The sequence below is a fragment of the Epinephelus lanceolatus genome, chromosome 4, assembly GCF_041903045.1.
Source record: "Epinephelus lanceolatus isolate andai-2023 chromosome 4, ASM4190304v1, whole genome shotgun sequence".
Taxonomy (NCBI): domain Eukaryota; kingdom Metazoa; phylum Chordata; class Actinopteri; order Perciformes; family Serranidae; genus Epinephelus; species Epinephelus lanceolatus.
The window spans coordinates 2233988-2251853 of record NC_135737.1 but is presented as its reverse complement, the minus strand read 5'-3'; the positions used below and the strand labels follow the sequence as shown (position 1 = coordinate 2251853).

General features: G+C 40.8%; 1 protein-coding gene across 7 annotated transcripts in view; it reads right to left on the bottom strand.

The window, feature by feature from the left end:
- bcas3 (BCAS3 microtubule associated cell migration factor) overlaps window positions 1-17866 on the bottom strand; it is an 877760-nt gene that overhangs the window by 479082 nt on the left and 380812 nt on the right. The window contains exons 24-25 of one of the 7 annotated variants that reach the window (XM_078166846.1): window positions 7952-8066; window positions 6360-7643 (exon numbers count right to left, since the gene is read on the bottom strand). The exons of 4 other annotated variants lie outside the window; for them this stretch is intronic. In XM_078166846.1, coding sequence (XP_078022972.1) covers window positions 7993-8066 — 74 coding nt within the window. In that variant the 3' untranslated portion in view covers window positions 6360-7643; window positions 7952-7992. Of the gene's footprint in view, window positions 1-6355; window positions 8067-17866 lie in introns of those variants that run through there. 2 more of the 7 variants (XM_078166847.1, XM_078166845.1) reach the window with 2 other exon arrangements.

Here is a 17866-nt window from a genome sequence, read left to right as displayed (position 1 = left end):
GAGCAAACTGCGGGTGCAAGTGAAGTGCAATTCAAGGTGCTATCAGCGGCCACAGTTCATTCTTTGTGAATTCGGCCCTGAATTTCAGCAGCTCCCCTCAGGGCGAAGGTTTAGCGTTCCTAAATGTCATACCAATAGGTATAGACTTTGCTTTGTCCCGTCTGCAATAGTGGCTCTTAATAAGCACTGATCAGGTCATTTGTTTGTTTGTTTTATCTGGAATGCATTGTGTCCTGTGCTGTGAGTGCTGTTTATTGGTATTGCTGTTGTTGTTGATGTCTTTTTGTTGTTGACTACTGGCTGCAAATCAAATTGCCCCACGGGGACATTAAAGTTTTACCTTACCTTACTTTACCTTACCTTACCTTACCTTATCTTACATTGATTTGACAATAGGAGCAGAGAAGACTGATAACTTATGAAACATGTTACAAGCTTGCTGCAAGCTTACTGTAGCTTGCAGGTTAAGGACAGAAAGGTTTGAGCCGTTGTGTTAAAGAGCAGTCTCGTTCATTTGAGGCTCTTGTGTTTGAGCTGCAGGCTGCAGCCTAACAGTAAGCTAGCGGAGCGACAGTGAGGCTGCTGTCGGTGAGTTGTGTAGACAGTGACAGCAGCTGTACACATGTTATTACAATAAACTGAGCAGCCCTCGGAGGAAAGGGTGAGTGATTGTATGTAACTCGTGCAAGTTTGATCGTGAGGTTGTTTGTTTATTCACCCCATAACAACCAGATTACCTGCACGGTAATCTTGCATTACCTAAACACGGCAAGCCCGTACATTGTGCTGTAGTGCCAAGCGAGAGACCGTGTAAACAGAAACATGTAATGATGTACTACTATGTCTGTGTATTTTGCAGCTTGGCAGAGTACCAGTAAAAGAAGAGATAAAAAAAAATATTCACACTGAGTTTTCATTCAAGTGTGCAATGCTTGAATGAAAAACCTTAAGGTGGTGTAATAAATATTTCCTGGAATGTTTAATTTTTTTTAATGATTTATTGTCTTTCACTATACAGAGCCTTTAACAAAAACGTATGAACTAACGAAACTCTGTTTTTTCTCCTTGTCTTTAAGTCCTTACTGACCCAGATGTCGACAGGGAGGGGGCAGTGATGACCCATGATAGTAAGGAGAGTGGTGTTCTGTTTCCTGAATTTGAGTCACACTTATATAGGAAGAGACGACGATTCACATGGCCACAATCTGCAATCTGATAATATAAACTGCTTTCTACACTGTACAGTACTGTAGTACCACTCATGGTACCATTATTGCTCAAATGTAAAGCCTATAATGTACTATGCACTATGAAGCTGGACTTTGACTTATTTCTTCAAAGAAAAACAGCAGAATACTCCTTTAACCTGAGGCTTTCGACACACACATATCAAACAGTGGAAATGCAAAAATGCATCAGTCTGCAAAAGCCTCTTGGTCTTTGAAAAATATTCGATTACTTTTAAGAATTCAGAAATTAATTATTATTCATCTCCCCAGAAATGAGGATCTACATTGCTCACAGTCTTTTTGAAATGTGGATTAAAAAAATCTTGCATTGTTAGAAAAAGAAGACATTCTTCTTTTCATAATCTTTTACTGTTACAGAAAAATGTTATTTCTGATGAGTCATGTTATAAGCACATGAACAACAGTTTTGTACAGTATATACTTGTTTACAGTGCGTTGTTTCATGCAGGTAGTATGAATATTTTTGATTTAAATTCAGTTTTTACGTAGTTGTAACGGCCAACCTATGTCTACATACCCATCTCCATGCAGTTAACCTTTGTCAGGCACATCATGATTTTAATATACATCATGATTTAAGATACCTGACATGGGGTTCATGTTTATATTTTTCATAATCCTACAGCTTGCATTTTTCTTATTTTCACCTCACCTATGTAAGTTTTTCATTTATCCCTTCCAATGTTATAGTGTGACGTTGTAATTTCCCTTCAGACACTCGACAGTCTGTAATCAACCTAGGAACTGAAACACCATTCTAGTCTATTCTAATCTTTAAGCACATTTTCACCAATCTGGAAATCCATCGGTAAAAAAAAAAAAAAAAAAAAAAAAAAAAGTTTTTCTTCCTTTACCTCTGGAGGCACTGCCTGTAGTTTTTTGACTAACGGAAGTGCAGGGGCCTCGGGGATCACTCACCCCCTTCACTTGCGGCGATGCCCCCAGTGTTACATTCGTACCTGCAACTCGAACCAAATGGCAGTAGATTCTACAATGTAAACTGCAGAATCTGTCTTGAGAGATTACATTTTCACAGACAGCATACCCAAAAATTTACTTCTGCCTTCAACATCCAGCAAGAAATATTAGTTTGTGCATTCTGACATTTTGTAATGCAGTAAAACTAACTCACTCAGTTTTGCTGTCTCTCCAATAAGATACACTGTTAGGACTTCACAACACACTAAACTCTGTACAGTCAGTTATGAATAAAGTAATAAAAACCATTATCAAACTGTTTGTTTCAAATCAAAATCAAAATATTTACTTGTTATGGTGTTTGTCAGTCACAGTAAAAATTTGAATGATTTTACCTAAATGTAATTCTAATGTCTGCAATAATGGGGATTTCACAACAAATTTTCCTGTATTCTGTCCTTTTTTTTTTAAATGATATATGATATATGTCTAAAGTAATTTTAGTTCATGGGCCACATACTGCCCAATTTGATCAGATGTTGGCCAACCTGGTTAATCCATTGAATATGTAAGAAAATAACTATGTAAGAAAATAACTCCCAACTGTCACCGGCTCACTATACATTATCCCGCTTAGAACATGGCTTACTACTAAAACATTCAAATGTTACAACTGGCATCAATATTATTAAGTTGCTGGCAGAGTGTATTGACAGAGGAGAGGCATTCACCAGACAAACTGCGGCCATTTTCTGGAGCGGAGGAGAGGATTTTACTCCACTTCTCCCGGTCGGAGATGCTGGGTGTCCAGCAGCTGCGAAGGCCGCCCTGGACTAACGTTAACTGATTTTGATGCTCCTCAGTTTAATGCCATTACTATGGCGTCCCTAGCAACGGAGCAGCAGAGCAGCAGGGATACCTCAAGAAATAAACACCACAGAATTTTGTTGATTGACCAATCAGAATCAAGTATTTAAGAGTGCCATGTTCTAATAAACAATAAATAACACATTCCAATTTTCCCATTCTTTTAGCGTAAAGAAGTAAATTAGCCTACATTCTTAAAGTATTAGCTATTTATAAACTATCCATTTACAATATATAAAAAAGCCTGACAAGTATACTACCCAGCATAGAAGGCCCACCCTCTTAGCTCTGTGATTTGATGGTAAAGCTATATTCCTGATTGGATAGTCAAATGATACGTTCATCTCAGCGTCCCGATTGGCTATTCACAGGAATGTGTAAAATGAAAGTCAAAACTACTTGTACTTGCAGATTTGATTAGTACCTGAAGGTTGATCCATAACTGTGGGACTTAGGTTTTGACACACACAGCTTCAGTTCTGTGTTTACTGTTTTGTACCTGTGAAAATTTGATGCGTACCTATAAAAAAAAATTGTAACTGTAAAAATTTGATTCACAACTGCAAAATATTTTCATAATTGTGCAAATCTGTCATAATTGTCATAATTTTATTTGTACACAAAATGTCATGCACAGCTACAGATCTCTTTACAGATTCAAAAATAAAATGCATTTGTTCAAATATTTTTTACAAATTCACGGATTTGAATGCAAGCATACAAAACTTTATCACACAGTTATGAAACTTTTCCACACGTTTACAAGACTTATGAAACACCTTTTATTCCATATGGGAACGACTGATGCTCGACGTCTCGACCTTATGTTCTCAGGTAAAGTCACTGGCGGCAAATGTGAATGTTAACTTTCCTTTTCAAATTCAAATGTTGGACTCTTTAAGAATGACTGTAATCCTTATTATAGGCTCAAAAGTCATTTCTAAGTCAGGGCCCTCTTTATATAAGAGGATTTCCCCTAGATCTACCAGCGAGATCAAAACACTGGAGGGAGTGAAGATTCCCTCCCCCCTTCTTCCGGAACTCAGTTGTTCTGTTTATTTTTTTGTGTTTCACACCAATGTTCAGACAAAGCTGTCAGGGCCACTATTGTACCTCTGTTTTTTTTTTCCTTTTTTGTCCACATAGATTACACTGTGTGATGGTGTGAGGATAGCGTCCTAAAATGTTAATGGGATGCGATATATTTACAGGAAACACATTTATCTCAACAAGACCATGATAAATTAAAGAAGTTTGGATATAAATACTCTTTCTTTAGTGCTTTTGAAAAAGGCCCCAAAAGAGGTGTAGCCATACTGATATCCAACTCTCATCCTTTCGAAGCCCTCAAAAGTAATGAGTGACAAAGAGGGGAGATATGTAATAGTTAAAGGGAAGATAGAAAATAATGTGATTACTTTAGTTAATGTGTATGTACCACCTAGCACTGATAAATCATTCTTGAAGCTGCTGTTTGACATTATAGCTCTGGAGAGTGAGGGAATACTAACTTGTGCCGGAGATTTCAATATGATTTTAAATGGTAAGCTTGATACAGCTAAAAATAAGAGAAACAAGACCCAGCTATCCAGACTCATCAGTACTTGGCTAACAGAACTTTGGATGTTTGATGTATGGAGGGAACCTCACCCCTTGGAATAGACTACTTTTTCATGAACAAAACTGATAGGCACAGAGTTGAGAAATGCAGCATTGAAGTAACTGACTTGTCAGATCATAGTGTGATTTATCTTAGCAGATATTTGAATGAAACACAAAAAAGTACACTGTGGAAATTAAAGTAAAAGAGAAAGTTAAAACAATAAATTGAACATTGTGTAAAAGAGAATAAAGATAGCCTGGTAGACCCTACTATATTATGGAACACAGTAAAACTGGTTATGAATGGGAGAATAATATCAAGGGCAGCCTACCCCAAAAAGACAAAGACAACTATGAAAAGCTCATTACCAAGTTGAGAAATTTGGAGAATAAGCACAAAAACAATAAAGATGAATCAATATTACAACAAATATTAATACCCAGACAGCAGGTAGATGAAGTTCTCAATAATGACAAAAAAAAAAAGAGAAAAAAAATAAGGTTCTAAATAAATCAGGCCTTAAAGAAGCGAAATATTTGGCAAGGCATCTTAAAGCACAGTAAGCTTCTAATACATAAGATTAGAGACCCCAAGACAAAGGAATTATGATATCAATTATTATTATTATGATATCAGAAGTTTTTAAAAATATATATATTATGAAAGTTGATATTCACAGCCCCCAGCAAAAGAAGACCATGAAATTAAAGAATTTCTCAATATGCTAGATTTACCATGTATAGGGGAAGCACAAAATGAAAAATGAATTACGAACATCACCAAGAAGGAATTAGATGATGTGATTGGTAGACTAAAATCCAACAAGTCACCAGGTAGTGATGGATTCCCGAGTGAATGGTTAAGGCTTTCAGACATGAATTCACTCTCCTACTCCTGAGCTCTTTTAATGTGACCCTTAACATGGGAAGGCTACCCCCGTCATGGAAGGACGCTGTGATTTCAGTTTTACCGAAGGAGGGGAAAAATAAAGAATATTGTGAATCCTATAGACCTCTTTCAATTCTTATTGATTATAAGACATTCACCTCAGTAATCTCTAAAAGGATAGAAAATTTCATATCAGATATTACTGATGAAGATCAGTCTGGGTTTATCAAAGAACAGCAGACTCAAGTTAGTATTAGGCGTACTTTACATATCATAGACCAGATCCAGAAACAGGAAGTGAATGCAATGTTAGCCAGCCTCAATGCAATACTTTTGACTGTGTAATTTTGGAATTTTTTGCACCAGGTACTGGACAGACTGGGGTTTCAGAAACAGGCAAAACAATGTATTTGAACGCTTTACCTAGAACTTAAAGCCAGGATTTAAATTAATGGTAACCTAACTGACAGATTTACTTTGCAGCGAGGGGCTTGTCAAGGGTGCTGTCTAAGTCCCATCCAGTTTGGAATCTATATTGAATCTCTGGCACAAATGATCAGACAGAGCAGCAGTTTAACAGGTATTCACATAAGAGGACAGGAACGCATCATTGGTTTATTCGCAGATGATGTTATCGTGTTTCTTCAAGATCCAGACAGAACCTTTCCTAATTTAATGACTACCTTAGAAGAATTTGGCCAATACTCAGGTTATAAACTAAATGTGACAAACACTCAAATCTTTTCCTCATACTATTCCCCTAAGGAAAATACAAAATTAATTGGAAAGCAAAAACAATTAAATATCTAGCTGTGGTGATTGCAAAGAAACTGAATACAGTATTTGAAATAAATTATAACCAAATCAAAAACAGTGTTCAAAAAGATATCAGACAGTGGTCGACCTTCACTCTAGACTTCGGCACACGGATTGAGGTGATTAAAATGAATGTGTTACGAATGTGAGACTGTTATATCTATTTCAGTCTATTCCACATATGATGATATGACGCAGTTTAGGATTTGGAACAAATGGATATCCAGATTTATTTGGGCTGGTAAGAGAACAAGGATCAGGTACAAAAGACTTCAACTAAATAAAGATGAGGGAGGATTATCCTTGCCTAATTTGAGGGATCTCTTTTTAGCACAACTGTAATTCTTGGTATGTGCATCCTGCTCTCAATATAATGCCAAATGCAAAGACATATAAAAAACTATATAGAAACTGTTCAAATGCAAGCAACCTTAGGAGACAAAGGGAACAAACTACATCAAAACAGCAATTAATGAAGTTATTAAGCAAACACTGAGTATCTGGCAAAAGTTATAAATGAGTGCAACATGAAGGGAGATGTCAAAATATTAACTTGGCCTGCCTTGGACCCTAGTTTCATTCCAGGAATCACTGACATCAGATTCAGACAATGGTGGGAAAAGGGCATTACAGCAATATGTACACTGACTCAGGGGAATGAATTTAAGTGCTTTAGAGAACTACAGAAGGAATTTGAATTAGAAAATAAAGATTTCTACATACATTTACAAATGAGAGATTACTACAAAAGAGACCAGGAATATCTGTGGAGGAAAATGCAGTTATAAATATCCTAATTGATGCTTACAAACAGGGCAATAAAAACGTAATTTCCAAACTATATCAGGGCCTACAAAAGCAGAAAGGGAACAATACCGAGTGTATTAAAGTTAAATGGGAAAAACAATTAGATACAGAAATATCACAGGAGGACTGGCACTCAATGAAAACACAGCACTTTAATTAAATAAAGAGTTTATATACAAGCAATTTGGATTCAGTGAAGCACTTCATTTTAGGAAATCAATATTTAAATGCAATATTTAACAGACTGTAGATGACCTGATGAAGCTCTTCTTTGTGGAGGTGTTTGTGAACCCCAGTGCCATTTGCTGAGGAGATGCAGAAAATCCCCATCCCAAAGGACCTGGCACCCCAGTATGAGCAAACCCCAAAGGAGGAAGTGGTTGCCCGACACATCTCTCGCTTCAGCCAAGGAGCAGTCGGAGGCCAACCCACTGACCAGCCGAATCAGCAAACTCCTGGCATATCCAGAGTAAAACACATGATGGAATGAACACCTAAATGGGAAGGACTGGACACTATTAGTGTTGCAGATACAGCACTGGTGTGTATATATAGTTATGTATCTAACTCTTGTATATTTTTTATAGAGTTTTTTGTCATTTTTTTTTTTGTCATTTTCATTTTTTACATTTCCTACATTTTCCTATTGGAAAAATACTTATTTGTCATTTCTTTATTAGTGGGTGCTTTGTTTCTAACAAAACCTTAGTGTTCAGAATTTAGTTTAAACAGCTGTATCTCATTACATGTCATTAAAACTCACTCTTCTTCAGTTCTACGCCTCAATGGTCCAAAGTCATACCTGTAAATATCGTGGATGTTCTGCAGGGTGTATGGATTCAATCAGTTGGGCTCTAGGCCTGGATATTGTATCAAACACGTAGGATGAACTAGAACCTCTTTCTTTTCCCCAAAACCTAATAAGTAAAAAAGAGACAAGGCATACTGTTTTATAAGTAAGCCAATAAAGACTCAGAAGACAACATCTCTGCATAGAACAAATTAATCCAGGAAGCAATAAGTGTTTTACCATGAAACTTTGATTTCACATAACATGATGTTATCAAAGGAGAAAGTGTGATACACTGGTACCTTGTACATGTTGTAGATTACAAACATAAGGTGAAGATGATTATAAAATGCAGCTACATTTTAGTAGAATGGCTAAAGTAAACATGACAGCTAAGACATTTTAATGTACTAGTATGTATTTGGTTATGTATGCTACAGAAATCTTAATCTGCTATGGTAAAATTGCTGAATTTGTGAGTTGAAGCCTGTGTGGTTTTAACAAGGAATGTGTTTGTCACCAGATTCATAACTTCGATATTATTACCCAACACAAGCTACGTTAGTCTGATCTTAGATAAGCCTGCTTAGATATGCATATAACAGGTGAGTGCTACTGTTGGTGTTTCCACATTGTGCAGTAATTGATTATATTGTTCGAAACCTTTTGTACTTCTTTGCAGCAGACGTTTACAACTTCAGTCAGTCAACAGATACACAGTTTTTATTGTGATGTAACATAAAATATCTAACAGTTATCATGTTACAGCTGAAATATTAGATGTCTACAAAATAAAAACTTACCACTGTGAAACGTCCTGCTCCAGTCTTTGTTGTGAAGGTGGTTCAGAGTTTATTGGCTTGTGTTTCTTCATTCAAATTGATGCGGGAGAACTGAGGGCCTTGTTAGCTTAGCCACAGCATGTTTTTAGCAGCTCATGCAGCCTCCGGAGGTGAAATTCAGTTAAGTTAAGGGGTGTGAGACTTCTGATACACGCTCTATGTGTTGCACCAATCACAACAGACTGATCGAGCTGACCAATCACAGCAGGCTGGGCTGCTGGGGAGGCGGGACATATGCCCAAGCAGAGTGTTTCAGACAGAGGTGCTGAAGAAATGGGCAGTATAAGAAAAATAAGGTGTTTTTTGAACATTAAAGCACCTAAATCTATTCCACTGGACCCCGATATTACAAATATGACCCCGAAAATGAGCATAATAGGACTTCTTTAAATACTTCCTCTCCTGTTGCAAGCCTTGTCTGAATGGTCAAAGGGAAAGACACTATACTCACCAAACACCTGAACTAGAAGCAGGAAAGGAGCTTTAATATCAACAGCAATACCTAAGACAAGAATGAGGAAGCTTCAAGTATCTTGGTGTCCACATCATCAAGGGCCTGACCTGGGCGCTGCCTACTGACTCAGTGGTGAGAAAGACAAAGCAGGGACTGATTTACCTCAGACACCAAAGGAAATTATGGTTATGCCCTCAAATTTCTACTTATGCACCATCAAGAGCATCCTGAGGAGGAACATCACTGCCTGGTAGGGAAACAGCACCAAACAGGACCAGAAGGCCCTTCAAAGAGTAGTTTGCTCAGCTGAATGTACTGTAGGCGCTGCTCTACCCTGACTAAAGGATGATCATATATTACTTTTTACTGTAAATTCACCTTATATGATTATACTGTATGTGACAAATACGATTGATTGATTGATTGATTGATTGATTGATTGATTGGTTGGTTGGTTGGTTGGTTGGTTGGTTGGTCGATCTTTCTACACAAATGAGGTCATCAGAAGTGTCATCATAATTTGAATTGAGACAAGAAAGGTATTTGAATTCTGGATTAATTTATCAAATTTTTTGCAATTAATTGAATAGTTACATTTTGTCAATAAAATGTCAAAAAATAGTGAAAAATACTCCTTCACTTTACAATGACATGAAACAGGGAAAATAAACTGGAACCAACTACAAAGTTTGGCATTGTTTAGTGAGTAACTTAAAGGTTTAGTGTGTACAGTTTAATAAGATTTAGTGGCATTTAGTGGTGAGGATTGCAGAATGCAACCAGCTGACACTTCTCCTGGTTAGAATTCCTTCAGTGTTTATTGTTCAGTAGGTTTTCACCAGGAGCTGAATTATACACAGAGGTCTCTCCCTCTCCAAATCAAGCAGATGGCCCATTCTATGGTAATGACAACACAACAATACTTATTTTAGGTGATTATACACTAAAGAAAACATACTTATTATACTGAACAAAAATTTAAATGCAACACTTTTATTTTTGCTTCCATTTTTCATACTGTGATGAAATCCTGAGACCCACCGTCATGTCGTTCATCTGCCACCATGACCTCATGCTGCAGCATGATAATGCATGACCTCATGTTGCAAAGATCTGTACACAGTTACTGAGAGCTGAAAACATCCCAGTTCTTGCATGGCCTGCAGACTCACCAGACATGTCATCCACTCTCATATTAACTAAAAGATGGCTGCAGCGTGGCTGAACGCGTCTCAAGCTCAAGTCTAATTGTCGCTGTTACAGTAGCTTTTTAAGTTCTCATTTATCTTGATCCACTCGCCTTTCACCTGATCTGGCTCCAGCCATGCATCTAATTTGTATATCACTCTACATAATCACAAGATTTGTTTTATGTTTTATTATTTATAAGATTTTTTTCGGCATCCTCCCCACAATGGATGAACCGCACATCTTGCTCCAAACTTTGTGGGGAGCAATTCAACAGCACAAGACTGACATGCTGACACATTTTGATGCAAAAATGGATCCCATTCAAAGCAGTCTGAGCAGCATTCAGAACTCCTTAACTACTTTGGGAGAACAAGTTAATTTGTTGAAACAGCGTGTTGGGGCTAACGAGGACAATGTGCATGATTTGGCTGCTTGTGTTCATAAGCTAGAGAAAGACAACCTTATGGACAAAGTCAATGATCTGGAGAACCAAAGCCGACGCTCTACTTTCCGCTTTGTTGGAATTCAAGAGTCCCTTGAGGGTAATGATATCATCGGCTTTATGTCCTGGCTGATGCCACTGCTTCTTGGACAAGACAACTTCCCAACTCCGCCGATCACTGAGAGGGCCCATCGCTCTCTGACTGCCTAGCTAAGTGACGGAGCCAGTCCCAGATCCATCATGATCAAGCTGCTAAACTTCCAGGATAAGGTCAAAATTCTTCATCTTGCCAGGGAGAAAAAGAATCTAGAGTATAATGGAACTTACATCTTTATTTACCCAGACTTCAGTGCCAACCTGACGACAAGGCGCCGGAGGTTTGATGCTGTCAAACGCAGGCTTCCTGAACTCAATTTGAAGTATTGTCTCTGTTATCCTTGCACACTCTGTGTTATTGTTGATGGCAAACAGCAGCGTTTCAGTTGCCACAAGGACGCTGTCATCCCTGTTATGTCATCTTCGACTTCTTCATGATGATTACCTGCTCAGGTGAGATTATGACTGAGGATACGGCTAAGCATAGCATGCTAACTTTAGCTGGCAGTTCGACAGTCTAACAAACTTAATCTTTCTTTATTTTCTCTCTTTCCTCTATCCCTCAAAAGTTACGTCTGCGCACGTGTGATGTTAATGTTTGAGTTGCTTTTGAAACTAACTTTTTTGTTTTATAGTTGTTGGATGCAACAGGTACAGAGCATTTTTGGTATTGCTCTTCCTCAGTTTTTGTTTATTTACATTCTGTAGGCGCAGATCTGATTGGTCATTTTTTTTTCTGCGTTTGCTTGTTATATCAGGTCTCTGTCATCTAAAGCAGTGTTAGTAAACGAATTAATATCAGATAATCATATTGATTTACTCAGCCTCACTGAAACCTGGCTGTGTCAAGGTGAATATGTCAGTCTAAATAAATCCACTCCTTCCAGTCATGATAATACCCACATTCCTCGAGACAGTGGCCGAGGAGGGGGAGATGCAGCCATTTTTAACTCTAGTCTATCAATCAGCCCTAAAACTAAACTAGATTATAATTCATTTGAAAGCCTTGTTCTTGTTTTACATCCGGCCTGGAAAACCTCGCAGCCACTTTTAATTGTTATAGTGCACCGGGCTCCTGGCCCGTATTCTGAATTTGTATCTGAATTCTCAGAGTTTTTATCCAGTTTAGTTATTAAATCAGCTAAAGTTATTATTGCAGGTGACTTTAACATTCATGTCGACATTGATAATGACTACTGCGTTTATCTCATTATTAGACTCCATTGGCTTCAGCCAGGGTGTACATAAAACGACTCACTGTTTTAACCATACCCTCGATCTAGTTCTGACATAGGGAATTGAAAGTGATAACCTAACAGTCTTTCCACAGAATCCCTCTCTATCAGATCATTATTTAATAACTTTTGATTTATTTTTACTCGATTACACGCCACTCAGCAACAGTTACTACACTAGTTGTTTATCAGACAGTGCTGTCGCAAAATTTAAGGCAAAAATTCTATCGACGTTAAATTTAATACCATGTCCTTCTGTAACAGAGGTTTCCCGTACTGACTTTAAACTCTCCCGAATTTATCATCTTGTCGATAGTGCTGCTCGCTGTGAACACACACACTCGACTCTGTAGCACCTCTTTAAAAGAAGTTAACAAAGCAAAGAAAGTTCACTCCTTGGTACAACTCTCAAACCTGAAAATTAAAACAAATATCATGAAAATTTGAAAGGAATTGGCGATTAACAAAACTGGAAGAATCTCGTTTAGTCTGGGAACAAAGTCTCAAAACGTATAAGAGGGGCCTCCGCAATGCCAGAGCAAACTATTACTCAGCATTAATAGAAGAAAATGAGAACAACCCCAGGTTTCTTTTAAGCATTGTAGCCAGGCTGACTGAGTCACAGCTCTACTGAGCTTTGTATTCCTTTAGCCCTTAGCAGTTATGATTTTATGAGCTTTTTTAATGACAAAATTCATGACCTCCTGCCAACAAACGGAACAAATCTGCCCTCAAACACAGCTGTAAAACCTAATATATATCTAGATAGCTTCTCCACGATTTCTCTTCAACAGCTGACCACAATGATTTCTTCATCGAAATCATCAACATGTCTCTTAGACCCCATCCCAACTAGGCAAAGGTAAGGAAGTCTTACCTTTAGTTAATACTCATATATTAGACATGGTCAGTATATCTTTGTTAACAGGCTATGTACCACAGTCCTTTAAGGTAGCTTAATTAAACATCTTCTAAAAAAGCCCACCCTGGATCCTGAGGTGTTAGCCTACTATAGACCAATATCTAATCTTCCCTTTCTTTCAAAGATCCTTGAGAAAGTAGTCGCAGACCAGCTGTGTGATTTTCTCCATGATAATAACTTATTTGAAGAATTTCAGTCAGGATTTAGAGTGCATCATAGCACTGAGTCATCACAAGTTAAAATTACAAATGATCTCCCGATTGCTTCAGACAAAGGACTCGTCTCTGTACTTGTTTTATTAGATCTTAGTGCGCCATTTGACACAACTGACCATCAAATTCTGCTACAGAGACTGGAACATTTAATTGGCCTAAAAGGTTCTGCACTAAGCTGGTTTAAATCTTATTTATCTGATTGTTTTCAGTTCATTCATGTTCATGATGAATCATCTATAAATACTAAAGTTTGTTTTGGAGTTCCACAAGGTTCTGTGCTCTGACCAATCCTATTCACTGTATATATGCTTCCCTTAGGAAACATCAGGAGAAATCACTCTGTAAATTTCCATTGTTATGCAGATGATACACAATTGTATTTATCGATAAAGCCAGAAGAAACTGATCAATTAACTAAAGTTCAAAAATGCCTTAAAAACATAAAAACCTGGATGAGCACCAATTTCCTGATGTTAAATTCAGACAAAACTGAAGTTATTGTTCTTGGCCCCAAACAACTCAGAGACTCATTATCTAATGATATAGTTGGCCTGGATGGCATTGCTCTGGCCTCTAGCACTACCGTAAGAAACCTTGTCGTACTCGTACTCGTACTGATACTCGTCGTCCTCCGCTTATGTGGGTCCGGGTCGCAGGGGCAGCAGCCTCAGCAGAGAAGCCCAGACAGTCCTCTCCCCAGGCACTTCTGTCAGCTCTTCTGAGGGAACCCCGATGCGTTCCCAGGCCAGCCGGGTGATGTAATCCCTCCAGCGTGTCCTGGGGCGGCCCCGAGGTCTCCTCCCGGTTGGACATGCCCAGAATACCTCCCAAGGGAGGCGTCCGGAAAGCATCCTTACCAGATGCCTGAACCACCTCAACTGGCTCCTCTCAATGTGGAGGAGCAGCGGCTCTACTCCGAGTCCCTCCCGGATGTCCGAGCTCCTCACCCTATCTCTAAGGCTGAGCCCAGCCACCCTGCGGAGGAAGCTCATTTCGGCCGCTTGTACTCGCAATCTCGTTCTTTCGGTCACTACCCAGAGCTCGTGACCATAGGTGAGGGTTGGAACGTAGATTGACTGGTAAATCGAGAGCTTTGCTTTCTGGCTAAACTCCCTTTTCACCACAACAGACCAGTTAAGCACCTGCATCACTGCTGACGCCGCCCCAATCCACCTGTCAATCTCCCGCTCCATCCTACTCTCACTCGTGAACAAGATCCCGAGATACTTAAACTCCTCCACCTGAGGCAGGACCCCCCCCCCCCCCCCCCCCCCCCCCCCGACCAGGAGTGGGCAATCCACCCTTTTCCGGCTGAGGACCATGGCATCAGACCTGGAGGTGCTGATTCTCATCCCAGCTGCTTCACACTCGGCTGTGAACCGTCCCAGCAAGAGCTGGAGGTCACTGTTCGTTGGGGCTAGGAGGACCATGTCATCCGCAAAAAGCAGAGACGAGATCCTCCTGTCACTGAACCTGACACCCTCCACCACTCGGCTGCGCCTAGAAATTTTGTCCATGAAAGTGGACAAAAACCACTGAAACCACATGGGCTCAGATCGGGCAGGCCGGTCCTCCCAGTCACGCCCCTCCAGGTCCTGCTGTCATTGCCCACGTGAGCGTTGAAGTCCCCCAGCAGAACAATGGAGTCCGCAGTCAGGGCACTATCCAGCACCCATCCCAGGGACTCCAAAAAAGGGCGGTTACTCTGAACTGCTGTTTGGCACATAAGCACAGACAACAGTCAAGACCCGTTCCCTGACCCGAAGGCGCAGGGAAGCAACCCTTTCGTCTACTGGGGTGAACCCCAACGTACAGGCAGAGAGTCTGGGGGCTATGAGAAAACCCACGCCGGCCCTCCGCCTCTCACCCGGAGCAACTCCAGCAAAGGAGAGAGTCCAACCCCTCTCAAGGACTTGGGTTCCAGAGCCGGAACTATGTGTCGAGGTGAGGCCGACTATATCTAGCCGGTAGCGCTCAACCTCTTCCACAAGCTCCGGCTCCTTCCCCGCCAGAGAGGTGACATTCCATGTCCCAGGAGCCAACTTCCGTAGCTGAGGATCGGACCGCAAAGGCCCCCGCCTTGGTCTGCTGCCCGATCCCTTCCGGATCTCTCTGTGGGTGGTGGGCCTGCAGGGGGACGAGCCCATGTAGCCGGGTCGGGCTGGGCCCGGCTGGGCCCCATGGGCGAAGGCCCGGCCACCAGGTACTTGTCCACGGGCCCCAAACCCAGGCCTGGCCCCAGGGCGGGGCCCCGGTAACCCTCCGGGCCAGGTACACGAGTCCTTGTTGATATCCATCATGAAGGGTCCTTTGAAGAAACCTCGGAGTAATATTTGACCAAGATTTATCTTTTAATTCTCATTTAAAACAAACCTCACGTACTGCATTTTTTCATCTGCGTAATATTGCGAACATTAGGCCTATCCTGACCCGAAAAGATGCAGAAAAGTTGGTCCACGCTTTTGTTACCTCTAGGCTGAATTACTAAGTCTTTAATAAGTCTTTAAAAACTCTCCAGCTAATTCAGAACGCAGTGGCACGTGTACTAACAAGAACTAGCTTCTCTGCACTGGCTCCCTCTAAAATCCAGAATTGAATTTAAAATCCTACTGTTAACTTACAAAGCTTTAAAGGGTCAGGCTCCGTCATATCTTAGAGAGCTCATAGTGCCCCATTATCCCACCAGAACACTGCGCTCTGAGAATGCAGGCTTACTCGTGGTCCCTAAAGTCTCCAAAAGTAGATCAGGAGCCAGAGCCTTCAGTTATCAGGCTCCTCTCCTGTGGAATCATCTTCCTGTTGCGGTCTGGGAGGCAGACACCATCTCCATATTTAAGACTAGACTTCAGACTTTCCTTTTTGATAAAGCTTATAGTTTGGGCTGGCTCAGGCTTGCCGCATACAAGCCTCTGGTTTATTTTATTTTTATTTATTGTTTATTTGATGTGGACATCACAATTACATTGGACAGACCTTTTATGGACAGAATTTCTGGGCGCAGCCAAGTGGTGGAGGGTGTCAGATTCAGTGACAGGAGGATCTCGTCGGACCTCGCTTTTTGTGGATGACATGGTCCTCCTAGCCCCAATGAACAGTGACCTCCAGCTCTTGCTGGGACAGTTCACAGCCGAGTGTGAAGCAGCTGGGATGAGAATCAGCACCTCCAAGTCTGAGGCCATGGTCCTCAGCCGGAAAAGGGTGGATTGCCCACTCCAGGTCGGGGGGGGGAGGTCCTGCCTCAGGTGGAGGAGTTTAAGTATCTCCTGTTCACGAGTGAGGGTAGGATGGAGCGGGAGACTGACAAGCGGATTGGGGCGGCGTCAGCAGTGATGCAGGCGCTTAACCGGTCCGTTGTGGTGATGAGGGAGTTTAGCCAGAAAGTGAAACTCTCGATTTACCAGTCAATCTACGTTCCAACCCTCACCTATGGTCACGAGCTCTGGGTAGTGACCGAAAGAACGAGATCATGAGTACAAGCGGCTGAAATGAGTTTCCTCCGCAGGGTGGCTGGGCTCAGCCTTAGAGATAGGGTGAGGAGCTTGGACATCTGGGAGGGACTCGGAGTAGAGCCGCTGCTCCTCCACATCGAGAGGAGTCAGTTGAGGTGGTTCAGGCATCTAGTAAGGATGCCTTCCGGACACCTCCCTTGGGAGGAGACCTCAGGGCCGCCCCAGGACACGCTGGAGGGATTACATCGCCCGGCTGGCCTGGGAACGCCTTGGGGTTCCCTCGGAAGAGCTGACAGAAGTGGCTGGGGAGAGGACTGTCTGAGTTTCTTTGCTGAGGCTACTGCCCCCGCGACCCGGATAAGCGGAGGATGACGAGTACGAGTACGACAAGTACGAGTACGAGACCAGATGCATTGTTTGAGTGACGTGCTAATTCGCATCACTTGTCCACAGGAGGCTTTTGAAATGATAAAAGTGATAAAAGTGAAAAGAAGGAGAAAAAAATGCAGTGTACAATAACATTACAACAGTAAAAGAGAAGCAATTTTTCAGATTAAATACATACATCAACTACAAAGCAAAGGCAACATGATCAAGCAATCAACCAGTTAAAATTTCATGTGAGCACTGTTGTTTTGATTTTAGCCATTGTTTGAGTCCTTTGTTAAAAGCATTACTGTTGGTCTCTAATTTTAGATTAGTGGGTAGTGAGTTCCAAAGTTTTGCCCCCTTTACAGAAAGAGCAGACTGACAGAATGAAGTTTTGTATCTTGGGAGAAGACAATCACCACTGGTGGAGGCTCGTGTGGTCGCTCTGTGAGAGAGACACCTGATGGCCAGTTCAGAAAACAGTACTGACACATGATTATTTAGACATTTAAAAAAACAATTTATGAATACTAAAATTCATAAAATTTTCAAAGGTGAGAAGGTTGTGTTTTCTTAAAATGCGGCAGTGATGCCATCTCATTGGTTTCCGGTCCATGAGTTTTATTGCCTGCTTGTATATTGAGATTATAGGTTTTAATGCGGTTGAATAAGCTTGTGACCATGATGTGATACGATTTGACAAATGAGAAAA